Here is a 27,142-nt window from a genome sequence, read left to right as displayed (position 1 = left end):
TTGTCCAACCCCCAGGACGAAAATTCCACATTTTTTAAATTTCGGCCAGTCAGCTACTATCATTATTTAAAAAAATGTGGACTTCGAAACAGGTAGGGGGAGTCACATTTCTTCGAGTGCTACTTCCTACTACGTACACGTGCATTCGTTGCTTAACCTGCCGCATTTTTGCTATCACAATCAAGAGTACATAACCTGCTTGTATACTCTTGCTGCAAATAATATTATCAAGGAATATCTACCGAAGGATGTACCCAGAGTGCTTGAAAGTGCTCAACACCACAAAGGCAGAGCGTAGTACACAACAGAACAACAAGGACAATCAAGGCTTGTTTGCTGCTACTTTAAGTTTCATGCTTACGCAATCAAGGAATATCTACAAGGTATAACTATCAGTAGTATTATGATAATACATCTGGAGGCAGGCATGCTAGGCAAGACACTGAGGCCTGGGCGTGTGGTGGTGCATGCAGGTCGGAAAGTGAGGTTGATCAGAGGACGGGGTGACTATCGTTTGTGTAGGCCAACATACAACCTAAGGCTTAGAGGCTTAGACCAACCTCTTTTAGTCCGTCGTACCGTTACTTCGCAGTACATGTATGTTCATCATGGTTCACTGGCTAGGCTATGTCACTAGGACAGTACCTACATGTAGTGTTCATTTGTCACATTCCGTCATTTTTCGAGTACGAGAGTAGAAGCTTCAGTCGACTCGACGATTCGTCATCGATGCATTGCCTGGATCATGGAAAGGGCGAAGAAAAATCCCCTTGCGGTCTGTCGCCCAGACAGGCTGTTGAGTTTTATCGCCTTGCAAGCCTTGGGTCAGTCCCTTTGCCAGCTTGAAACGTTCTTCACGTGCTTGACCGCTGAACCGTTCAAGTCCCTGTACGGCCAAGTGCCATCACCAGTCAGTAGCAGTTTGCGTAGCCGAAGGACAGCACCATACTGGGAGGTGTGAATGACAAGCCGCTTGACGAAAGACCAAAACTAAAAAGTACTAGTAGTACCCGCGCAACCGTGTTTCGTCTCTTTCTGTTTGCTTGACACAAACCTTGTCACGGTATCATTTTCTCGTTGTGCTTTTGTGTCTCTCTTTGCCCATTGCTTCGAGGAATTTAGGTTAGCCGGACTCACACATGGCCCCACCCAACGCTGACCGTTCCTCATGTTGTTTACAAGTGTAGCCCGAGGTGCATTGTTTCACTTGTGAGTTGCCGTGTAGCCCAGCTTGCCCGACTGAAATCTTAGGCCCGCCGTTTGCGCCCGACCACCCGATGGTACTAGTACATTGCAAATGTACTGCGTTCTGTCTTAGCGGTTCTGCTACCCGACGGTCCATCCGGCATGTCGAGAGGGCGGCTCCTATCAAAGAGGCCAGAGGCGACGATTTTGCTGGTAAGCACTGATTTGCGGTTCCCTCCGACCGGACTGTGTAGGTCACAATGGAGGCTTGACTTGTCTTTTCAGAAATCTGAATAGTGCTGGAAATGCCGATTGCTTCCCTCCCCATTAGGCCTCGACCAAATATGCTAAAAAAAGAGCATTATTATGCTCGTCGCATATCAGGGAAAACGTCCATAATAATAATATGCCAAAGGCTTAGCAAGATATGCAGAAAGATATGCCAAAATATGCTCGACATAAGCAGAAGGTGTAGATTATTTCAGTAAAATTACAACCTTGGAATATTCATTGGCTTTACGGCTATCATGCTTATGGTGCAAATCAAAACACATGCGGAATAGTATGGCTGGGGTGTGTCCCCAGCAACAGTAGCGATAGTGTTCATCCATGGGGAAATATAGCAAACGCCTCAACCATTCCAAATTCATCCATAAAAGGCATTTCTGAACGCATTTTGTCCAGAATATGAATGTTTTGTCCTCATTTTCTTCAGAATAATTGAATTATATGCTGGCTTCATTCCAATATTTCCTTTGTCGCTCAATATGCCTATATGAACTGTCCCACAAAAATATGCGGAAATATGCGCCAGCATATTTGGTCGAGGCCTACTCCCCATGCTCAAACTGGTGAAAACAAAGCAAGACGAAGAGAAAGGGTAGAGTGGTGTGTTAGAAGTCATACGCGCCAGTTTTCTACTGAAACCAATGGGGAGGAATCTTGTCACAGTTGTGCAAAGAGCTGTGACTCGTACAATCGTGACCGGACCGCCAAAATAATTATCACGGTCACTGCGGCCTCGTCGGTGCTGTGTTCTGCATTTGTTTATCTTTTCCATACATACTGTAAAATTAAGGTAGAATGGAGGAGCCTCGGCGAACTCCAATCACTGAATCAGAGTTCAACTTCACTCCTCTCCGCATTCATGTCCATGATCACTGTGCGCGCACAGTGATGACTAGTCGGATACGGTGAGGAGATATTCCATAGTCAATAATAATTACAGGTTCACTATTGACTACGGAATATCTCCTATCAGACTGGTTATCCACACTGATCATGAATGCGGAGAGAACTAGCTGTTCTGGCTTGGGCCGCATGTAGTCCAGACACAGATCTACCGCGCGAAGTCGGCTAGCTAAGCACCACATGACCTACTCACTATGATCACATTTATCATAAATATCACTCCGATGATTCTGTAGTATTGTATATTACTATGGTAAGGAGTACAATAAAGATCTTACCAGGCGATGCCTGCAGGGGCGTAGGCAGGGGGGGGGGTGCTTTGGGTGCCAAAGAGGACCGGATAAGCGAGGTCTTACTGTACATACAGGACCAGGCTTCCAGTCTAGTCCCTCCCTGCTTACAACATCATTATTTTGACCTTGTGCCATGTGCGGCTGGGTTGACTTAACTTGCCCCGCTGTGCTCAGAATCCAGGCTACATGCCAGGAGTTGATGTCTCACTATAACCCCTATTATGGCATACATCTTCAAAGAGTAGCCCGTCGATCAGTTACATTGTACCCTAGACTGATTGGTGCCATGATATTGATCTTGGTTTTTAAAACGTACAGTCAACTTCTCGCTAAGAACGACTGCGGATATAACGACAATTCGCTAATAACGACTGCGGATATAACGACAATTCGCTAATAACGACTGCGGATATAACGACAATTCGCCAACAACGACAGAATTTCCATGCCCAGAGCAAAGTCCATTCTACCTGTATACATAATTATAATGAGACTTCGGGTATAAGGACACTTTGCGAATAAGGACACTTTTCTGATGCCCCGCCGGGTGCTGTTAGCCGCAAAGTTGACTGTACAGAGAAGAGAACCAACGTGTTGTTGCTGTAACTCCGAGTTTCACGCTTTAGCGACATCAGACAGTATTGACTACAGCATCCTATAGATGTGACTGATATAGATGCAGGACGAAACAGTTCTGTCCACAGATTGAGGATGTGACTGATATACGTAGGCTGCAGCAAGCACTCTCTCGAGCTGCCGTGACTCTCCATGAGTGTATCTTGTTGTTTATATACTTTCTGGTGCACAGGCCATCGGGTTCCTGTCGTGTGTCATGCTGCTGCCCGTGGATCTGGTGGCGGCAACAACAGAGCATCCAGGCTTGCGTCCTGGCAGGCTAGTGCAAACCGTGCACGGCGATTGCTACCAGTGTCCAAGCCACAGCGTGTGCTACAATGACACCAAGTGTTTCGAGTGCGGCACATGCTCTGAAGGTAGCAATTAATTCGATGCTGCCATCTTCATTTGGTCTGTCGATTCATAGTAGCAGTAGGTTCTTTTTTCCGACCAGACGAGAATGTTTGTGGTCACGTCTGGTCAAAAACGAACCTACTACTGCCGTGGACATGGAAATCTAGTCGATTGACCGGGGCCGGCGCCCTCAGCGAGTACAGAACGCTGCGTGCAATGCACATAATCATTGTTGATCCGATGCGACCAGAGCGCTGCAGCGCTGAAATACAAGTGTGTACCGCTTATCCACGGCTGGATGGCCAGCGCTCTGGGGCCGCTAGACGTGGGACCGGATTTCCATGTCCACAACAGTAGTACCAAAGGTAGTGTAGAATACCCGTACCGCTGAAGTCACTCCATGTATGGTGCAACTTGCCGTAAGTCACTCCATGTATGGTGCAACTTGCCGTCAGGCAGCAGGGTGATGGTACAGGGAAGGGTGTGGAACCAATCCCACTTTCATGTCTTTTAAAGTGTACTTTTCTTGGGAGAATAAATGGAAAGAGGAAAGGGTGTGTACCATGCGCAATTGCGCACTAATGTATTATTGGTGTACCACCAAGTGAAATGTTACAAAAGGGTGATGTTCAGTTAACAATTATGACGCATGTTTCTCTTGCTTTCTCCCGGCTGTCCAGGGTTTGGAGCGGTGGCCACCTCTTGTCGCCTGCGCAGCGATACCAGCTGCTACCCATGCACGGCGGGCGTTGACTACTCTCCCACCGTGTCATCAGCACAGTGCTGGCGCTGCAGACCTGCAGCTACTGTTCAGTGCAGTGCAGGGGTAAGTTGATAATAGCACAGTATGCCGGTCAGGTGGTTCTAACAGACCTGCTGACTTGAATCCCATGACTGTACTGTACTGTACTTGAGTATAACATGCCTCCAACAGTCCAAGGGTTGTAACAACTTGTCTTTTAGCTGCAGTACACTGTGTCCAAGGCGAAGCGAATGGTATAGCATAATGCAGAGTCCTTAGAAAATAGTGCTTTACGTCCCATCCATGGTAAGGCTAGTATGGTACAGTCAAACCTCGCTTAACCGCACACATCCGTTTTCCACAAAAATTTCCGGAGAGGCGAGGGAACCCGATAATCGAACACACATACTGTATGTATGCATGGCATATGCTGTAAATCGGTAACCAACGATTTTCTTCCGGTTGGCGAGGGATCCGGATAAGCGAGGTCTGACTGTATACTGAACCGTATCACTGCATACTGACTGATGTGCCCAAGTATCATTAAATGCACAGTGAACCTCTCAACCTCTGGATAGCTGGCCAGTTGGACTGTGGTGATGAGCAGAGCCGCCGGAGTGAGTCCAGCCAAAACCTGACAATCATATGGACCTGTTGCTGCTACCCCCCCCCCCTCGCCCTGACCCTGTATAGAGCTCACAGGTCGGACCAGCTGGAGACCATTCATGTACCCCCATGTGCACACAGGGTACTGTGCGAAGTGAGTCACTGAGGTTTGCCTGCAACTACTTGATCCAGTTGTTGTTTTGTTGTTGCTGTTTGTGATGCGATTACTAAACAGTCCTACGTCAAGCTATGCAACAGCACTCACGACACAGCCTGTGCCTCGTGCAGCGAAGAGTCCAATAACACCTGCGAGCAGTGCCTCATGTGCACATCACTTGACCAGCAGGCTGTGAAGCCATGCCGTAACTCCACTGGAGGACTGTGTATTCCTCCTCTCACCACCATACCGACAGTCCACACTTCTGCCAGTAAGAAACTGGGTTTTACTGTTCAATTCGTACTGGTGTGCTACACACACCACGTGGCCACAGTTGGCATCAGCACGGCCTTGGCTAGAGAGGGCTTCTGCAGGGCACAACTGTTAGTGATGGTGTACTCCGTGTTACCCGGGTAGATGTGTGTGTGTGTGTGTGTGTGTGTGTGTGTGTGTGTGTGTGTGTGTGTGTGTGTGTGTGTGTGTGTGTCCAATCGATAGGTTGCGGGTTCGATTCCCGACGATTATGGTCACACACGTCTTTCTTCTCTTTCTCAGACTCCTCCTGACTTTTCTTTCATTCTCCTGGGTGGTTACCAACAGCCAGTGCATGCCGGAGTATGTGGCGTGATGCGTGTGCGTGAAAAAAAAATGAAAAAATGAAAAAGACCAAAAAGTAGGGATTCACTGGCCAGAAAAAGCCACTTCATAGCTGTGTGGTGTAGACCAGGCTGAATAGTGGTGGCCAATTCTTCAGCCTTGCAAGCTGTTGAATGGTGCAATCCCAGCACAAGCTGCTATGGCTTCTGCCGTAGCATCGCTATCATCGCCTCCGGCGATGGGCGTCCAATGGTCCAATGGTGTGTGTGTGTGTGTGTGTGTGTGTGTGTGTGTGTGTGTGTGTGTGTGTGTGTGTGTGTGTGTGTGTGTGAGAGAGAGAGAGAGAGAGAGAGAAGGAGAGAGAAGGAGAGAGAGAGACCAGAGGGTAAAATGTCCGAATTGGTTGACAGCGTCATGTACCGTATTTTACCGGTTGTAAGTCGACCCCGGTTATAGGTCGACCCCCGTATCCGGAGGTCTCTATTCTGCGTTTTAAAGTTTTCACCCAACGAAGCACTACTAACCATTCCCTGCTACTAACACATCAACAAATCATGTAAACATTCCTTATTGGAGGGTGTAACGTCCCAATCCTTGAAAAATGCCAATAAACTGGCAAACATGTGTACACATCGTGCACTCATGCATGCAGGGCAGGTCAATTTTTGTAAGATTCTGATAGTTTCCGGTTGTAAGTCGACCCCCACCCTTTCTCCTTCTATTTTTAGTCGTAAAAGGTCGACTTACAACCGGAAAAATACGGTACCAGTCGTATCTTTTGCGACCTGCTTATTTGGCCCGGCATTCTCTTGTAAAGAAGGAGCTACTGGAAATAGGAATGTTGCTGAGCTTATGCTACAGCTTATAGCAATGATGTGACGTTCCTACCTGTGCATCCTCTCTACCCATTGTTTAGGCACTGTCAAGGAATCGGCTGCTTCAGCAACTGCTCCCAGCAAAGCACACAACGATAAAACTGGTAAGATGGTAATACGTATGTATGGTAATATTATGTTCCTAATAGTTTGCTGCATAATCACACTTTGTGAATTGACATTGGATGTGTCAACATCAATAACACGTACCTCAGATTTGAGGTTTAGGATCAACCTCGTGTTATAATTCCGCTATAAACTCAGGTTCTCACCACAGGCCAAACCAGTGTGTTACCACTGCGGACTGATAGTGGGTATGTTCAGCCAGCCTAGATGGCTGGGAATCACATCCAGCCAAGGGTGCAGTGCTCAGAGTGCCCCCCCCCCCTCCCATCCACCAATCATACTTCTCAAGGTACCTAACACAATGTGGTCCGGATGTGGTGTACAGACGTCACTATTCTTATCCAGGTTCATTCACTGACTGGAAAAACAACATTCATTGCCGCGTGGGTCATAGTTGTAGTGGCCCTTTGGAACAGGTGGTCACCCTATCAGAGTGCAGCGGGTCACCTTGACAGCTTCCACAGTAACTGCCACGGTTTAGATGACTTGTTTTTCTCCTTGTTGGTTTAAATATTCAATTCGCCTGCCACGCGTCCTGCATTAAATGCACCACAGCTCACACGGGTCGGGAGTGATTATTAGCTTGAGTACCAATTCAACGAGGATAATGAGCCAGTATGAAACGTAAAATAGAACCTTGAACCTTCCAAGTTGGAAGGCTGTTGGTTTGCGCACTGGAGATGTGTTAGAGCTAGGTCTTAGGTTGCTGAATGTCTCAGTAGCCTGTCAGTTCTGTGCCCTGTTATAGCACGTACTCACCGCTTATTATCTTGTTACATTCGTGGATAGTTGCTTCATAACTCGTGTCCATGTGTTTTCTTCTTCTATTTTGAATACCTTGTTAGTAGAAGTTACATGTATTTCCCATTAATATGCAGCTGGTGAGTTTCCAAAAAAATAATTCGAGCCTTCCCAAACTGTCCTTACTTTGCAAAAAAGTCATATTTCTCCCAATCTGCTATTGTCCAGATACTGTAGGCACGGGTGAGTCATATACTCGTTACTGAGGCAGGTGAACTGACTAATGGCCCCTAGTAATGGGTGCAGACATCTGAAGAAAAAATGAACTGTCACCGTGACCGCCAGGACTCCAACCAGGGACCATCACTAACTTATAGGCAAGAGATGCTCTCCCACTACGTTGGCTGGTGTAATCATCCGCATCCCAGCAGGGACCGTTTCCAATACGTTTTAACAATTTCTTCAGACTTTGTTACATCCCTCTTTTTGTTCGATTTCCGGATCGTGGATTGTACTGTTGCTCAAGGGACCGCTTCTGTGGGCATGCATGCAGCTTGGTGTAGTTATCAATGGTTGCCCTGTGTGTCTTCCTCATACAGATTTATGGATTGGACTAGCTGCAGGTGTCCTAGTGGTCCTTGCCATCATTCTGGCGATTATACTTATGCTGAGAAGACGCTCGAGGAGTGGCCATGGCAACCAATGCGTGGACATACCATCTTGTGTTCCTCGTCAGGAGTCTGTCAGCAATGGTGAGGGGGGAGAGGTGGGAGGTGGGGGGGGGGGGGGGGACACGGGTCAGTGAAACACGTTTCCTGCATGATCATCAATCACGATAGCAAGTCTTAAAAAAGTGTGCGGAGGAAGAAGGGAGATGGCGTGAGACCCATCACAGCGCCCGGAATGATGTGCGCTTCGACAGTGCTGTGTGATCGTGAAGTGTGCTTCAACCCCGGCTGAAGCGCTCTGTGATCCGTGCTCTGTGAAATTATTGAGGTTGAGGCCACAACATGCTGGTCCCGAACACCGCCCAGTCCAGTAATGCATATTGACATAGAATGTGTGCATACATAATAATAAGAACGGTCCAGGTTAGAAGGCTGACCCCCAGTTCTTCAGCACTGGGCCACAGAGGCGTCTAGAATGGACACCCTAGATAGGCTAGAAGCAAAGCCCATAGATCTTCACATTCCACCTGCATCAGTGTGAAATATAAATAGTATTGCCTTCTCCCCCTGGCCCCTGTCACACAACAGCGCAAACAACTTGGTAGAGTTTCGGACTTCTTATACAAACGGAAAGGGCACAGGAGGAGAAAGACGAAAAGACTAGACTGAAAACGACGACGGGAAAAGACACCCGGGAAAAGACTCAAAGAAAACAACAAGAACAAGCAGTAATATTGCGACGACAAATCGGGACGACCAATCGGGGACTAATACGTACAGAACACATGACCAAGACCAAGTGCATGCATGTCATCTTCTTGAGGATGCTTGACCAAGTCCGTAGTACAGATCAGTTTAAATTCCCTGACCCAGCATGTCATGGGTTTGTGCTGTACATGTATTATTTTCTACAGCTGATGGGTCACATCATTCTGCTTCGCCAGTAGCCCAAGCCTCAACACAGGCAGACCAAGCAAGTGCCTCAACACAAGCTACAGGTGATTATTATTTTTTAATTGCTGTAGCGGCTAGTGCCCAGAAAACAACGCATTGGAAAAGTACTAGTACACATATCCCAAACTGATCCGTAGTACGAGTACAGATCAGTTTAAATTCCCTGACCCAGCATGTCATGGGTTTGTGCTGTACATGTATTATTCACTACAGCTGATCGGCCAAATCATCCTGCTTCGCCAGTAGCCCAAGCCTCAACACAAGCTACAGGTAATTATTATTATTTTTAATTGCTGTAGCGGCTAGTGCCCAGAAAACAGAGCATTGGAAAAGTACACATATCCCAAACTGATCCGTAGTACAGATCATTTGAGGACTCGGAGCACAAGCTCTTGCTTCAAACGAGATAATGACTGTGAAATGTGCTTGACCCTAAATTTGCCGGGCCCGGCTGAAAATGTCAGTGATGCTTCCTTCAAAGCTGCAGCAGTACCGTATGCAATTGGTCCTTGACTGTGCCTGATGTATTCCTTGCTAAATACATGCAACAGTACTAAATGCCATGTTTGACAATGGATCCGTACTATAAGCCCATTGCGCATTGCCAAAATGGAAGGTATGAGTAATGCATGTGAGTACACTGGGATCAGCAATGCACTGTTCAACACCCCAGACGACCATGCCCAGGTGGCTGTCTGGGGTGTTTATGGTACAAATTACGTCATTGCGCAATGGGCTTATTGATCTCCAGCTGACTATCATTTCCAGTGCATACACACTTTTTTCTCTCTTTTTTTCTTCTCTCTCTTCTACCTTGTCATTGGGAAGAAATTCCCGTTTGGATTTTGCGAAGTAAAACAAAGAAGAAAAAAAAGGAAAAATGCTCTCTGGCTAAATTCTGAGTGAACTGTCATCCCACTGTCTCAGTCTTCATGTTTCTTCTCCATGCATACTTGCTATGTTTGCTATAGCATACCCAACACGAGTGGCAGAGCCTGAAGAGAAGAATAGTGAGCGTTGCATCTTGTATGCCAGCCAGGAGATGCAGTATTCAGTGTTGGCGTTCCGGCGGGATGAGCAGAACCAGCCTCGGCCACCAGCAACTGATCCCAATCATATGCGCGACGTTAGGGTCATGCGTCAAGGTGCCCCGTCACAAATACCCACACTGGCGGTGCATCACGAGGACCAACCGGGCGAATCCGACGGAGCAGTCCACCACCAGACCATCCACCACACTGTCACTGAGGGTAGGCATAGGAATGCTTCGATAACAAGCAATGGTCGTGTATATTGTATATGTATGTCAACCGTAGTAAAATGATGGACTCGGACGACTGATACTGGGGTTCAACCCATATAAACACATAGGGTTGCATGAGTTGTCAAAAGAGGGGCGGGGTATTGGAGAGATAGCGGGCAACTGGTAATATAATAGCATTTGATCAGTTCATTTTTTAGGTATAAAATTTGCGAGGCGTGGAGCTTTTTGTCGTGCCTGCATTTTGAGATCATCTCGGGTCGCGTGTTTAGCACAAGCTTCTCAGTTCGGTGCCGTCAGGATCTAGAATGTGGAACTTTTCTGCAGCACATAGCGGGAGTACCAAAAAATCTTTTTTGGTACTCTCTGGGTACATATGTTTTGTTTCTTTCATGTCTTCGGGGAAAAAATGTCTGGTGACAAGGCCGGGGAATCTGCCAGCGACAATTGTGCTCACATTCTTAAAGTGAGGTATTTTTTTAACCAAATAACCTTCCAGCTACGATTCTTGCTACTCCTTTCCTCTTGCACCTTGGACTGGAAGCTCAAGGCTCATGCATACACACTGGCTTTGAATACATGCCGATGCGCAGGGGGTTGCATTGTTAAACCCGTCAGCATCGCATGATAGGCTAGTTGAAAGGCACTTGTCAACGGGGAAAACCTTTGGTGATCCTCGGTGGATGATTGGAATGTCTGCTGACAATGCTGACATATAGCGGGTTGTCGTTCGGCTTCTAGAAGGGCCGGAACTTCCACGTGCCCAGGTTCATAGTGATGTCCACGAAATCCGCTATCTTCTGGTAGGAGTCGATAGTCATTCGCGGGTCGACGAATCACTTGAAGATTTCCATGAGCAGATCTATCACCGTGGCGTGGGAGCTGATTGAGCAGGAGAGCAGCGTGGGGCCGTGACAAGCTCTCATGTCTCAGCACCATCATAACTGCTCCTGGCTACATCAAACATAATGCCATCCTTGTCCTTCATCCAGGGATGACGATTGTGGAACAGGAGCAATTTTCGGGCACATATGATGATGGCCATCTAACGCTGCTCAATCGGGATTAACTGTTCTGCAACCGATAGGGCTTACCGAGGAGCTTCTCGCCTATCGGCGGATAGAACTCCACCTGTTGCCCGCCATCCTCCTAGCCCTACCACCCGCCTGTTGCCGGCCGCTGTCTTTCTAACACCTCTGCCCACTTTTCCGACAATCTAATGCTGACGTGCACCCAGCACTAGATTTGGCCATGCATGTGTATATAACGACGTTATAAGTGTAATGTTGGATAGATCCCCAGTATCAGTTGTCTGGTGATTGCCTTGTGGCATGAAACTCGGAGTTGTAACGAACCTGAACGTCCTCTGCTGAGTCTGGTACATTGCCATGACTGTATGATCACATATCAATTTATTCACCAGACCATGATAACAACCAATATACAGTCAACTCCTGATCATAATGAACACCATTGTGCAGGAGAATTAGTTCTTTGTAGCCGAAGTTCTTTGTAAAAGAAATGCACTCACACTATACAGGCAACACATCCTAACTGGCACGTGACCCATGATGGTATGAGTGAATGCACTTGGTTTACATGCAGCCCGACCAGATAATTATGGTTATAAACGAAAACGGTTCGCTACAAAGGGTCAATTTTGTATGGGTTCGAACAGGGACATGGACAATGGTTCGGTATATCATGAAATTAGCTATATGTGAGGGTTTTTTTACAAGTGGAGTCGACTGTATGCGTGTGAGTGTTAGCCACTTTGTCTTTTTCTGCACGTGTAGCCCAAGCGACGCAACCCAGCGACTCGGCCCATAGCCAGTTGGTGGAGACTTCAAGGTATGACATAAGGATGGAGCAAGAGGACCTGTCAATCAGTCTGCCTAACATTGCTACTCCTACTACAATCTCCACTCAACCAGTCTGTTACGCTAGTCAGGAGATGAATGCCAGCAACGTCGAGACAAACGGCTTGTCACGCGATCCTGCCGTTACAGCCCCTACTCAACATGAGCCGCAGGAGCTAGATACTATGGCACATCTCCCATCAAGTAAGACTATGTTAAAAAATAAAAAATAAATCGACGGGTTCACGTACCGGGCAGGTCAAGGAGTAAGACTATGTTAAGACTATGATAAATGAGGTTGCGCCTAACGAAGTTTCGTAACGTTCGACGGATCAAGTAACAGCGGAAAAGGCTTTGGAAATCAGTTGATTCAGAGCTTGCGCAAAAGTGCTTCAAGTTAGGCCTTCACTGTCAGGCATGCATGCGCTCAATGTGCAACAGTACGCAGCTGTCGTACATTACTCAATACTGTGTGACAGTTTGGCGATTGCAACGAAAGTAAATCGTTGCTTAGCTCTTTTTCCGTCGAAAGTTCCTACGACTTCTGTTACTCAAGGCCACAACGGTCAAATTGTACAGATTTTCAGTATGCTCAACCTCTCCACTATTTCTGAATTGGGTTTCCTTTTTGCGATGTCATGCGTAACGCCGCTAAACCAGGACATTCCCAAATGCACCAGCAGCTCATGCAAGACATGCATACGTCGGAACTGGCTATCACCAAAGTTTCACTATGCGATATGCGATTTGGGCAACGGTTGTATGCTAAGTTCAACTGTTGCTTATAGAATTGCACAAGTTGCACCCAGCCATGTGAATGCCAGATTGTCGTACACAGCTGCATTACACTTTGAAACATATGAGCAAGGCGATGTCGCATTACTGACATCACCTTGTGAATGCTACTACTAGTATTTTGCTAGTTCGCATCGCAGATAATGAGATTGCGTCACATTGCATTAAAGGGGAAGTATACCCTAAAATCAAATTTTCACCAGTTGTAGTCTTCGGGGTGCTGAGTCGAATGGTCTTGGTCCGAGGAAGCTGCGACGCTCCCTTCCTACTTGAATCCCAATCGAACTCGCGCACTTCCACCGAAACTGGGTGACTGCGCCCTACTAGATGGGGATTTGTATGCAAAATGTCACTAAAAGCGCCATTTCGTTCTTATAAAAGCACGGATGACCACGATTGGCCCATATGTTGTAGTCTTTTGGACGCGGAGTCGACTGGTTTTGGTCCGAAAAGGCTGCGATGCAGCGTTCCTCCTTTATTCCCAATCGAACATGGTTGAACAAGCGGTCACGTGCTCCTGGGTGCCCAAATCACCTGGTCACCGCGCCAGCAGGCGACAACTTTCACACCAAGGTTCAACTCGAGTGACAGGACTGCACCCAAAAAAGGTCAAACAGGCTAGTAAGTTGTACCCTGCAGGCACGGTGACCAGGTGACTGGTGTACGCAGGAGCACGTGACCGCTTGTTCAACCATGTTCGATTGGGAATAAAGGAGGAACGCTGCATCGCAGCCTTTTCGGACCAAAACCAGTCGACTCAGCGTCCAAAAGACTACAACATATGGGCCAATCGCGGTCATCCGTGCTTTTATAAGAACGAAATGGCGCTTTTAGTGACATTTTGCATACAAATCCCCATCTAGTAGGGCGCAGTCACCCAGTTTCGGTGGAAGTGCGCGAGTTCGATTGGGAATAAAGGAGGAAGGGAGCGTCTCAGCTTCCTCGGACCAAGACCATTCGACTCAGCACCCCGAAGACTACAACTGGTGAAAATTTGATTTTAGGGTATACTTCCCCTTTAACAATTTGCCTCAATGAATCCACTCTTGTCGCAATCGCCAATTGTTACTTGTTGTGTGGGCCATGGTTCTTACACTAGCAACTATCTGTAGCGCATCGGAACATGTGCCCTAACGCCATGAACACACCGACAAAAAACGCCTTGATGCCCCATGTGACGCGACTGCTTAGGACCATTTGAATTCAGACACTGCACACAATACATGTACATGGGCCACCAATGCATGAGTTTCTGTGTGTTTGCTGTGCACAGCAAGAAGAGGGTTTGTTGGTGCTGAAGGAGCTGCAACTGATGCGCAATCCGAGCTTGTCGCAAGAGGTGGTTCAAATAGGCCTCGCACCGACTCGCACACATCTGGCCAAAGCTCGGCAAGCTCTGATGGTGATGCTGCCTCGCCTCGCCGATATGACCCTCTTCTCAGGGATCACACCACTGCACAAAAGGAAAGAGTTGATGTTCCCTCGGATGGCAAGACAGATCACTTAGCATCGCCTGCCAGAAAAGGTGACAGCAGAGTGCATTTTCCGAAGGGTCATGGCACTGATTATCTACCACCGGAAAGGGTAGATGTATCAAACAAGACAACGGCCCATGCTGTTTCTACTTACGACTGCTCTACTCCCAGCTCTATAAGCTTGGAGGATGACACCAGAGTGGCACATCCCACCAGCTCAAGCAGCACAGGACATTGTAGTAGTAACAGCGATAGCCACAACGGCAGTGGAAGCGAAAGCATAGGACACGGCACCAGTTCCAGGAGCCAGCACACGAACGGCGAGAATGTCCCAGTGGAGAAGCCCACTGAAGTACAGTGTACAAACACACCAAAACCACCACCAGCAGCGGCACCACCACCACCACAACCAGCAGCAAACACACCAGAACCAAAACCAGAACCACCACCAGCAGCGGCACCACCACCACAACCAGCAGCACCGCCACCACCAGCGGCAGTAGATACACAATACACCACCGGTATGGAGGATGTGCCAGCAAACTCTCAATACAATGGAAATTATCAAGAATCTGATCTATAAAAAAAGGGGTAATCAATTGGTGTGCCATTCTTGCCAGAAAGATCAGAGAACGAATATAATTATCGCTGATATTGATGAGTCAGTTGTTCCCAAAACTTGTAGCAACCTGTGTAAGTAACACATAGGCCATACATACAACACCACATTGCCATGCCTTAAAGCTAATACGGCCAGTCAGTCTTTGCTGGGATGCCACTATAAAGTTTGGCTTCCCACTGCAAAAATGAGGCCTGTCTTATAAGCGCACTTCGAAGTAGCACACTGAATACTCTCTCACACTACTAACACTGACGTAATGTTTATTATTAGATGCTGGACCTTCTTCTAATGTATATTAGGACGCTGGACCTTCTTTTGTTGGCATCAGAGTAAATAGAGATGTATCTGAATCACGCTGCCACTGCACACCGCTAAACTGTTAGCAGCGACGTTGGCACGGACAAAATTAAAGATTGCCACGTTCTGCTTGATCAGCTTCAATTGCTTCAAACAATGCCTTGAAGTTGCCAGCACCAAATCCCTAGCACCCAGAAATGCAGAAACAGCATTTGCAGAAAGAGTTGTAATACTGATAAGAAGGACACACACTTCAGGCTCTTGAACATCTTGAAAGTTTTTACTAGTATCCTTTCATTTCATGCCATGTCCAAGGTTACCAATAATATATGAAATATGGCCTAGAATCAAAATTTCACTACTCTCAGTCTTCAGGGTGCCGACACACCCTTCCTCCTTTATTCCCAATCGAACTCGCCACTTCCACTGAAACTGGGTGACTGCGCCCTACTAGATGGGGATTTGTATGCGAAATGTCACTAAAAGCCATTTCGTTCTTATAAAAGCACGGTTGAACGAGATTAGCCCATACCGTACTCACTTGATTAGAAGCCCCTCTCGAGTAAAAGCCCCGCACAAGGACTGTTAAAAAATTACAAGCCCCTCTCGAATAGAAGCCCGGACTACTATTCGCAAAGCATGGGGTGACCAGGTAGTACCATGTATGAAGGTCAAGTGCGCAAAAAAAATCTCGTTCATATTGGTACATGTCCTGGTCGACGTAGGGTGTGCAAACTAACTCAGGGCCGAGTTGCTGTGAATATGAAAGTTTTATAGATTCGATTTGAATACTGGTATGGAATGGAGCAATAAAAAGCCCCTCTCAAATAGAAGCCTCCTCAAAATTGGTATTGAAAAAATAGAAGCTCCCGGCTTCTAATCGAGTGAGTACGGTATGTGGTAGTCTTTCGGACGCTCCGTCAACCAGGTTTTTGCAGCAATCGGCCCTTATTCCCAATCGAACACGGTTGAATAAGCGGCCACGTGCTGATGCGTACACCCTTCGCCTGATAATTGTTTTAAAAAATATGCGTCTCGCTAGACTCATGGCTTATACGGCAGGCGAAGTCGGCGAGTTATTTTTATCACTGGGACTACTCACCTGATGGTTGTGTCTCTGGATGACTTCTAGGAAGAGTGTGGGCCTGTCCTGCACAGGTTTGGTGAAAATCTGAAGCAGGTAACCGTCATCGTCGTAGTCTATGAGGACATTCAACTGCTGGATCTGTGCACGCGTCACCACAAACAAAAAAACAGTCGACAACACAACAGCAAGCACTAAGACAGACGTGTGGAATCAAGCACACTCTAGAGGTCACTATGCCCTCCCCCCCCCCCCCCCCCCCCCCCGGATGAGCTCAAGGAGCAGATCAGCCACCATGATCTCCAGAGTGTGCTTGATTTGATTATGACAGGACTTGAGGCCAATACCCAAACGGTCAAACTGTCCACAGTTGCGCTCGGTGAAATTTGACTCAATGACAAACACTACGAGGACGATGACTCAGATTACAGACAGGTTCTATGGAAGGGGGGGGGGGGCTTGCATTCTCAACGTACGCTCATTCAATCAGTACACACACGCATGCACCAACATGCACACACACACACACACACACACACACACCCACCCACACACACAGTGCTGCAATAACAGAAAAGAATGGCTTACAATGTCAAGAGACTCTGTAACTGTGACTTTGGACTGTGCCAGTCTTTCTCTGAGTTGCGTGTAGTACGAATCAGGCACACTCAAGAACTCCAGGCCACGTGCACGCAGGTTAGTTATCTAACAAACACAGACAAAAACATCATAACACCGCGCACGTGAGGCAGAGAATAGTCCACAGCGGGGGTCACTATCAATACAATCATCTATTTACATGGACCCTATAGTACCGTGACAGAGCCCCATAATCTACTCCCTTCCATGATCGTGTTTAGAGGTGGTCAGCGGTCTGTACGTCATACACGACACGTACCTTGTGCACACATTGCATGCTGTGCAGTCAATCCACACTCAGTTCATCTTGGAGCTCCACACAATTACAAGAACAGGCTGAGCGTGATTGTAGTACATTAAGGTTCTCACACCATACAAGTTTAGTTGCACTCTGCCATATGATTTTCCTTTCCCTGGTTGTAAAAATCAAGGTGGGGCGCTCTGGCGGTACTTTACGGTATATAGGAGCACAATACAATACAATACAATTGCATTCACCATCCTTGCGCATGCTGGCGCTCCTACAGGTGCGGTAAATCCAGTCTGCCCGAGTCACAAGCGAATCGTATTGTATGCACTCGCAACACACAACAGTAATGCTAAGCTGCTAACACATAATGCTGTGCGAAAGCATGCTGCCAGGGCAGCACAGCGTCGCCACCATTGGCTTTCCGACTCCACAACAGGTACAGGTACTGTAAACATGGTAATGCGGGGAACTAACTTACGTCCAGTACTGTATGTGTTACATGTAATAGACAGCAGCAGACAGGCAGAGAGCACAGGCAGAGAGCACAGGCAGAGAGCACAGGCAGAGAGCACAGGCAGAGAGCACAGGCAGAGAGCACAGGCAGAGAGCACAGGCAGAGAGCACAGGCAGAGAGCACAGGCAGAGAGCACAGGCAGAGAGCACAGGCAGAGAGCACAGAACACATATACGGCCAGACTCAGTACGTACAGTCTTGATGATATCTGATGTGTTCAAGGCAATATGCTGTACACCGGCACCACCATTGTAGTCAACATACTCCTGAATCTGGCTCTTTCTCTTGCCTGGCGCTGGCTCGTTGATTGGCATCTTGATCGTCTCGTCGTAATTGGTCATGACAATCGAACGCAGCGCACTGTACTCTGTGTGGATCTGTGACGACACACATGCACACATATGCACACACACACATATGCACACACACACACACACACACACACACACACACACACACACACACACACACACACACACACACATGCACACACACACACATGCACACACACACACACACATGCACACACACACACACATACACACGAACACACACACGTGCACACACACATACACACACACACACACACACACACACACACACACACACACACACACACACACACACACACACATCAATACAGATTGCAAAAGTACATCTATTTGACACAAATAGCACAAATTCGAAGCATAAGACAGAGCTTTACTACAACTTGCATCTCAGAAGCTCCAGTTGTAAAGGAACAGAAACAAGGATGCGTACTTGTATGTACAGCTACTACGTACTGCAACCTTGTGGAAAACTATCTACCCAAGTGCAAACAAAAGTCAACAACGTGAGAAAGTTCAGATGCATACAGCTACTAGAGTACACACACTGGCTGCGGTGTGTTATACACTAAAGCTAAAAACATTTACCACCAGCAGCCAAGGGAGCAGTTAGCACGGTCTAAGCGTGATATGAAAAGGAAGATATTGAAGAAGAAATGACACGCATTGTCACGTGACAACCACTGGTACTGTACTAGAGTTGCGCCAGATGAAATCCAACCCAAAGTGCATATTCGGTGCCCAGGACTTGCACACTCGGGAAGGGCTAGGGGTGTTGAATGCTGCTAGGCGTACACATGTACAATGCTATGATCGGAACAGGTCCAGGGTGCCAGTTTTGTCCTTCGGGAGGTCGGATTTCACCTAGTGCAGCGGTAGTATAACACCACCACATGTAGCGGTACAAGGACATGGTTCAAGTAGCAGCGTTTAGCTGTACATTGTAATACCAGTAAGGTCTGGAGTCCGGGCAGACAAGTGCAACTGAAGAGCACTGCAATCCTACTGCGTGCAGGACTTCTGACTAGCAACAATATCCTTAACCTGAACTTTTGTTAGGCGGATCTGTTTTCCTGGAGTGTGTGGGCCTGTACTAGTCACCCAGTGCACAACTTCAGAGTAAATAATATAAAGATGGCGTGAGTCGAGTTTCACTCGAAACACTCGAAACTCCACAACCTACCTGAGAGTCGTCCACAGACCAGAAGCGGTGAAACATGAGATTCTTCTCGTACCAACTGGCTGCCTCCTCCATCTGCAGGTCTGGCTGATTGCCCACCACGTGATCAATGAACTGCAGGCCAATCACCGGACTGTGGTAATCGCACAACAACCAACCATCCACGCAGAAACACACAGATGCACATGGATACCATAACGTTGGAGATACAAACAAAACCATCGCCACAAATGGCCCGATAAGCATTCAAACAAAACACCAGCATCATGGTGAAGAAGACGTAGCAACGAGAGCAACCGGCAAGGAGGACACTTACAGCTTAGCCAAGATGGGATCGACTTTCTCATTGATACGGTAGCCAGGTAGGAATGGTCCACTGTAATTGGCACGCTCCACAAATGTGTGAGTAGTGTCACCATACTGTGTACAAAGAGAAGAGTAGGGCAGGTTGAGTGCAACACACGCACGCATGCACACACACACGCGCGCACGCACACACACACACACACACACACACACACACATACGCGCACCATGTGCCATGTTACGATGATGTACCATGTATACGTCCGTCGCAAGAGAAGCACACAAATCTGAAAATGGACTGGATGTGCACTCATGGATCTGATTCTGAATGAAACAGAACAAGACTAGCGACAGATAACTGTCTAATCCACACAACTGGCGAAACCATGTGAATCGACCCCTAATGCACAACTGGTCTACACCACACGGAGTACATGTACATCGGAATAGAACGGCCAAGACAGTTACCACTATGCGCACCCTACACTTGCTGGAGTAACCATTATAGACAACACGACACACACACACACACACACACACACACACACACACACACACACACACACACACACACACACAGTCACACAAAACTTACCGTTTGAATTTGTGCGAATGTTACGGTGCCATTGTCGTCTGACTCTGTGTATGGCTCTCTTACAATTGTTGCACCACGCTTGCGTGCTTTCTGAATAGCAGAGCAAACAATTGAACACACAACAAACAAACACCAGTGCTATGTTATTGGTTAATTCTGATGAAGCCCAGCAAAAGGAGCGGAAGATGAGGGTGACCAAAGAAGACATGTATAATGATTTCTTCCACAATGGCCCAGTCCGGACAAAGCCTATCAACAGCTGATACGAGGGGATTCGCATACTGTACATGCACGGACTGACTATCACTTTATTGTTGTAGAAATGCATGCATTGGCAAAGTACATATGCACACGCATGCACGCACGCACACACACACACGCACACGCGCGCACACACGCACACACATGCGCGCACACACACACACACACGCACACACACACACACACACACACACACACACACACACACACAGACGTGCATACACATACAATGATAGTACACACTACTCAGGCACTAGAGGAGGACAGTCATGCACCACACACAGGTCTCCTAACCTCAATAATTCCCTTGCAGTCCTGAACGGCAAAAGCCACATCCTTGACTCCGTCGCCATGACGAACAAGATGGGGGCCTAATGTCTGGTCGTCTGGGTTCAGCGCAGACTGGAATACGAAGATGATGCGATTCTGCTTCAGTGCCCATGACACCACCTTCCGGTCACCAGTCTCCAGCCCACGGTAGCCAAGGACTTCGAAGCCAAACCGTACGCTGTAGAAGGTAGCGGCCTGGCGAGCATACAAAGTGACAGGATAGATGGGGAGGATGCAGTGAAGTAGCAAATGCACCAATAACATCTTTTATAAGAAGAAGAAAACAGATAGAGCAGTGCCTAGAGTAGGCAGGTGTCTAGGTCGAGAGTTAGTGTTTGACCACCAACTTCTGCAACACGGCCATAGCAGCCAGCCTAACTCAAAAACTGTTACTTGCGCGCGCAGGGGGGGGGGGGGGGGGCAGTTCTCAAAAGCTTATTCAGTGGACTGTTCGGACCATCTTAAAAGTAGGTACTGTTAAGGTGGCTGGACCAGTTCTCCGATGGAATGCTACATGCCTGTCACATAGTGTGCTGGCTACGATGCTCAAAATTGAGAAGTGCACGTGTGTTTAGACAGCTGCATAGATATGGTGCGCTGGACTAAATGCAACAAAAGAAGATTTCACACTTACCTGCTTGGCATTTCCGACCCAGAAGGTAATGTGATCGAACCCTTCAAACTTGCCAACGTCGGGCTGCAGAGAAGAATAGGAGATGGGACACATGCTAAAAGGCCACCATGTGCAATATATTAAAATTAGGATACTGCACAACAAATTGCATACTGCAAAACCTTTTGCCAGCCATTTCCATATAGAGAATACAAAGGAAAGACATTATAATGGTACCATAAAGTGAACAATATCGGATCTAAAACTAATACCAGAAACACTAATATTCTAAAGCTAGTGTCATGGCCGCGCTTGGCGGGTTTGTGACTTGGCTTAGATTGGATTGGATTTGGATTGGTTTATTTAACGTCGAATAACAAACAGGCAGTGTTGCCTTATTACATGAGATCGACTAAAGACAAACAGGCACACAAATGTAAGGAAAAGATTAAAAAGAAAAAAAAGAAAATAGAAAAAAAGAGTAGGATTTAAGACAGCAGCTAGCTAGCAGAGGAAAGATTGCATAATTATTTGATCAGTGAGCAACGTAAGTCGGTGAATTTTTCAGGTGGGGTAAGAGAGCGGTCCGGAATTGACCTGGTTTCTTCAGTGATCGTATAGATGCAGGCAACTTATTCCAGAGAGCGGGACATTGATATGAAGGGCTGCGTGTGGCAGCGGCAGATATGATCCTCGGGAAAAGAAGCAGGGGAACATCTGTGCTCCTCGTTCGACGGGTGTGTGACAGAGGTGTGACAAGGTCATGAAGAAGCACACTACAGTTATTATGAATTACACGAAAGGTTAGCAGGAGGAGTTTGCGGCAATACATTGATTGCAGGGGTTGAATGCTGAGGCGTTCAAAAAGAGGGGCAGTTGGAGACAGGAACGGAGCAGAGCAGACAACGCGCACAGCTCGCTTGAGAAGTTTCTCAAGACGATCACGTTGTGCAGAGGAAAGGGAAGAGGAAAAGCTGTTGCATGCGTATTGGAATGTGGGTAAAATTATACATCTCAAGTAGGTTGAGCGGCATGGCATTGGGAGGCACTGCCTGTGGCGGAAGAGAATGGCAATCTTTGAGGACACTGTCTTGGCTATATGGTCAACCATTGTGTTCCATTTCAGGTCGTCATCGATGTGCAAGCCCAGGTACTTGGCGCTTGTCACTTGCTGGAGGAGTGTAGCTGCACAGTGCACATTCAATGTCTTGTCGTCATGACGATTGGCAGGAATAAACAATATTTGTGTTTTTCGACTATTCAGGATTAGGTTGCGCTCACCAAGCCAGTTGCTGAGATGGGTGATGGCTGAAGACAGGTTGTGTGACAGCACTACCTTGTCCTTCCTGCTATCGTGTAGCATGATGTCGTCCGCGAATTGGGTTACCTGGACGGCAAACTGATCCACTTCACTGGCCACATCCCTGACATATATGACAAACAATAGTGGTCCCAGTACAGACCCTTGGGGAACCCCACTTGAGCACGTGAAAGATGAGCTACTATCGCCGCTGATGGCGACTTGTTGTTGACGATTTGAGAGGTAGTCGCTTAACCAGTTCAGGGCTGCGCCGGAGATTCCAAGCTGGAATAGGTCTTCGACAAGTGTCTGATGCTGGACCTTGTCAAAGGCCTTTGACATGTCCAGGAAAGCAGCGCCAGTTGACAGCCCGTCATCTCGGGCTCTTAGGAATTTGTCTGTAACCATTGTGAGAGCATCCTCTGTAGAGTGCTGGCGTCTGAAGCCAAATTGACAGGAAGGGTAAAGATTATGTTCAGCCAGGTATTGACTGAGTTGCTCATGGACGATACGCTCAAGCAGCTTGGAGACTATAGGGAGCAAAGAGACAGGTCTATAGTTGGTGGGTTGACTGGGGTCACCACCTTTGTAGACGGGAGTGATGTTGGCGATTTTCATGTTTGGTGGCAGCTGGCCTTCGGACAATGATTTGTTGAAGATGAGCATCAGTGAGGGTGCAAGAAGGTCAGCGCATGATTTAAGAATCGTTCCGGGCAAGCCATCACTGCCAGTAGCTTTTGTCATGGCTATTGACGATAGGAGCTTACGCACACGGGCAATGGTAACAGGCTTAAAGATTGAAAGGCTGTTCGGAGACATGGGGCCTTGAGGTAGAGTCAAGGCTGGGGGACGTTGAGGATCATTGACAATGCCTGCAAACACATTACCAATGTCATCCGGGGAGCATTTGGGAAGAGTGTGGACTGGCTGCCGTCCGCTCAGCTGATTCAATACACGCCAAGTCTGCCTTGGGTTCCCTGTAGCGTTCACAAATGCTTCGATCAGTCTAGTGGCTACCCAGGTAGACGACCAATATAGTCGCCATCCAAGTTGCTAGCTCACACCTGTTTTCCGGCTCACACAAGGTAGTCGAAGGTTGAAGGGGAGCGATCAAAGATACTTTTATTCGTTGGAAGAAGGCGGCTTTTATGTGATTTTGGTTATAGTATAATTGTGATATAATAATTAGTAGGAAATATTTAGTATAGCTTCGGGGAGCTCGCTCACCCACATTACATGATAGTGTTACAAATATGAGTGATCTCCGAGGTTATTCGTACGTCGATCGTGCGACGGAGCCTGGAGTACGCCGTCGGATGTTGCTGCAGCTAGAGCGCGCCGCCTTCGTACGGTGTCTTGATTGGGTCACCCTTCATCTTCTGCCCCGTAGGCTCTTCCCTCTCATTACCCCGTAGGGCGCTTCACGGTCAAGCCGCGACCTCTCCCAAATAGGGATAACGGAGTCCGCAGTGCGCGAAGCACTTGCAGGACCCTTAACGTCGTATGACGCGAGAAGAGGGGCCTTGCTTGCTCGACTAACAAAGGTATCAGCTCCCTTGCAGGACTAAGCAGGGTCCCCTCAAGCTCAACAGTGTAGTGAGTACAATGCTGACGACTTGTACTGAAGGTGTAGCCGCCGTACGACAACACTTGTGACTCGAGGCCACGAGTTGTAAGCCATGATTGCTCAACTAACGAAAGTGCCAAATCCTTCGCGGGATTAATCATGGTTCTTACCGAACTCTAGAATATTTCGGAGCCCAGCTTTTGGCTGCTGAATCTCATTGCGTGGTCGCTTTCACGACGAGTCGAGTCCGGGTCATGACACTAGCACTAATAAAGGCGTTATCACACTCTTCACTTAACATACCAAAACCCATATACCCACTCACATACTGTAAAAGCCATTATTCTAACGAGGCGCATATATAACGATTTCCCAAAATTGACTGGTTTACGTGTACCAAAGGCAACGAGTGTCACTCATTCTCAGCGTTAACGACAGATTTCTCCTCGTTAACCCGTTAGAATTAGCAATTCGTTATACAGGCATGGCTTTTACAGTACATGTACCTTTCTCACCTGCACTTCTCCAATTTGCACATGCTATCACACTTCTCCAATTTGCACATGCTATCACACTTCTCCAATTTGCACATGCTATCACACTTCTCCAATTTGCACATGCTATCACACTTCTCCAATTTGCACATGCTATCACACTTCTCCAATTTGCACATGCTATCACACTTCTCCAATTTGCACATGCTATCACACTTCTCCAATTTGCACATGCTATCACACTTCTCCAATATTTGCACATGCTATCACACTTCTCCAATATTTGCACATGCTATCACACTTCTCCAATTTGCACATGCTATCACACTTCTCCAATTTGCACATGCTATCACACTTCTCCAATTTGCACATGCTATCACACTTCTCCAATTTGCACATGCTATCACACTTCTCCAATATTTGCACATGCTATCACACTTCTCCAATATTTGCACATGCTATCACACTTCTCCAATTTGCACATGCTATCACACTTCTCCAATTTGCACATGCTGTCACACTGCTCCGCTTGCTCCCCATGTAATAACGCCTTTATAGTGCTAGCTTTAGAATATTAGTGTTTCTGGTATTAGTTTATAGAGATTTTTTTCTTTGCAGTACTTACTGCATAAACTATTACAATGGAGATATAGCTATATTAAAGGGGAAGTTAAGGCAAAAATTAAAATTTCCAGTTGTAGTCTTCGGGGTGCTGAGTCGAATGGTCTTGGTCCGAGAAAGCTGAGACGCTCCCTTCCCACTTGAATCCCAAGACCCGAAGACTACAATTGGTGAAATTTTAATTTTTGCCTTAACTTCCCCTTTAATATAGCTACAAAGACAATTAATTGCACAGTAAGCATTTCATATATGTCGACATGTATGCGTAAAATGTTGTACGATTATCGCAAGGCACACAACGAAAGGTACATTAGTAGCTATATTAAAACTGCTGTCTCCGAAGCGCTTGTTCACTTATATAGTGGTTTCTTCAGAATTATAGTATTATTATAATTATAGAAGTATTATTATAATTATAGTGGTATTAAGAATATTGCTATTGAGAATATTGCTATCGAGAAAATAATTAAAATAATCGACGTGGAGACAACAATTTTATAATAGCAATAAAGAGGACAAATTCTGCTGTCATCGCCACACTACAACGAAGTCTTGAAAGTTTACCAAAATCGATCTTCTTGTGATTTTGGTAAACTTTCATGACTTCGTTGTAGTGTGGCGATGACAGCAGAATGTGTTCTCTTTATTGTTATTATGAGAAAATACCCGTTAGCAGAATAGATCGCGCGCTTCGGGCGGAACAGGCACATATTTAAACCGCCCGTTTGCAGCCTCAGGGACATCATTGACTACCTGAAGAAGGCCATTGGCCGAAACGTTGTATAATGGAATGGTTCGGAATTTGCAGAGTATTTTGGAATGGGTGGGTTCACCCAATTGGACTTACTATGAGAAAATAATTGCTTAAAAAATAAGTGTAAGTTTGAGTTCCGACGCACACATTGTATTCAATACTATCAAAACTATGGCTGTATGCATCACCAATGAAACATCCAGCAGCACATGTACCATGTTTCAGAGGATACTTCTTGGTATGCGCACAAGGCAAACAAAAGACATGCTATTGACACTACAAATTGTAGGGCTCATACAAGGTGAACAGGCCCTGACGTCACGAACCTAGCATCCAGTACCATGCATTTCCAAAAGTCATAGCTGTCGGCTGCCACAACATAAGCAACATGTTGTGGTTCACATGTTGCAAATTCGTGGGACAAAATGTGCTCAACACAATAATTACTGGCGAAGAGATTAAAAAAAACCATCCTATGTACGACACACGTGCCTATTTTACTACGAGTACGACGTACCCATTCAAAAACTGTCCAATAAATCGAAGAATCTCAACAGAACTGCACAGTCTTCAAGGCAGGATTACACTCTCACAGCAAATGTATTACATGTCTACACCTATCTAGCAGAAACAATGGAATAAGTCCCAAAATTACCTTCGGTCCCTTATCCGTATACGTTGTCTGGATCGCAGGAACGACAAGCAAAATGCAGCAACAGCTGAATCCAACCCATTCGGAAATGTCGCCACTACCTCCACGAGAATGATACTTACCATGATGGAGAAGAACAAAACAAGCCGACAGTGTTCAGAAACAAAACTCTGAGTGTGCTGATTTGAGAGAGTTGTGACCAGTGACTGTATTCGTTGCTTTGGTTGATCTTCTTGACAA

General features: G+C 46.8%; 2 protein-coding genes across 4 annotated transcripts; one reads left to right on the top strand and one right to left on the bottom strand.

The window, feature by feature from the left end:
• Window positions 1-979: 979 nt before the first annotated feature.
• On the top strand, window positions 980-15,477 carry LOC135809406 (uncharacterized). Of its 3 annotated transcripts, XM_065322749.1 has the most exons (12): window positions 980-997; window positions 1,123-1,398; window positions 3,478-3,661; window positions 4,319-4,464; window positions 5,222-5,414; window positions 6,657-6,719; window positions 8,082-8,234; window positions 9,065-9,148; window positions 9,318-9,374; window positions 10,076-10,354; window positions 12,162-12,428; window positions 14,293-15,477. In XM_065322749.1, the coding sequence occupies exons 2-12, from the start codon at window positions 1,348-1,350 to the stop codon at window positions 15,075-15,077; spliced, it is 2,262 nt and encodes a 753-aa protein (XP_065178821.1). In that variant the 5' UTR covers window positions 980-997; window positions 1,123-1,347; the 3' UTR covers window positions 15,078-15,477. The 3 variants fall into 3 exon arrangements, with proteins under 3 accessions (XP_065178821.1, XP_065178823.1, XP_065178822.1); XM_065322751.1 differs by lacking the exons at window positions 980-997; window positions 8,082-8,234 and having other exon boundaries at window positions 1,013-1,398; XM_065322750.1 differs by lacking the exons at window positions 980-997; window positions 9,318-9,374 and having other exon boundaries at window positions 1,013-1,398.
• LOC135809407 (4-hydroxyphenylpyruvate dioxygenase-like) lies at window positions 15,019-27,142 on the bottom strand. Its single transcript, XM_065322752.1, has 11 exons — window positions 27,025-27,142; window positions 26,906-26,932; window positions 21,536-21,598; window positions 20,866-21,096; window positions 20,311-20,400; window positions 19,726-19,829; window positions 19,413-19,542; window positions 18,095-18,277; window positions 17,086-17,202; window positions 16,516-16,638; window positions 15,019-15,597 (listed from the first exon to the last, which is right to left on the bottom strand). Exons 1-11 carry the CDS (start codon window positions 27,025-27,027, stop codon window positions 15,523-15,525), a joined length of 1,146 nt encoding a protein of 381 aa, XP_065178824.1. The 5' UTR covers window positions 27,028-27,142; the 3' UTR covers window positions 15,019-15,522.

The sequence above is a fragment of the Sycon ciliatum genome, chromosome 2 (genome assembly GCF_964019385.1).
Source record: "Sycon ciliatum chromosome 2, ocSycCili1.1, whole genome shotgun sequence".
NCBI classification, from domain to species: domain Eukaryota; kingdom Metazoa; phylum Porifera; class Calcarea; order Leucosolenida; family Sycettidae; genus Sycon; species Sycon ciliatum.
The sequence above is the reverse complement of the archived record's forward strand: the minus strand, read 5'-3'. Positions and strand labels throughout refer to the sequence as shown.

Bases quoted from the DNA above. Each gene is read 5' to 3' on its own strand.
- LOC135809407 (XM_065322752.1), bottom strand. The intron at 21,599-26,905 runs GTAATTTTGGGA...TCTTCTCTGCAG, and splicing joins ATACGGATAAGGGACCGAAG to CCCGACGTTGGCAAGTTTGA. The intron at 15,598-16,515 runs GTGAGTAGTCCC...TCTGGGTGCTAG, and splicing joins TCCAGAGACACAACCATCAG to GGATTTGGTGCTGGCAACTT.
- LOC135809406 (XM_065322749.1), top strand. From the start codon at position 1,348: ATGTCGAGAGGGCGGCTCCTATCAAAGAGGCCAGAGGCGACGATTTTG. The intron at 3,662-4,318 runs GTAGCAATTAAT...CCGGCTGTCCAG, and splicing joins GTGCGGCACATGCTCTGAAG to GGTTTGGAGCGGTGGCCACC. The intron at 5,415-6,656 runs GTAAGAAACTGG...CCCATTGTTTAG, and splicing joins GACAGTCCACACTTCTGCCA to GCACTGTCAAGGAATCGGCT.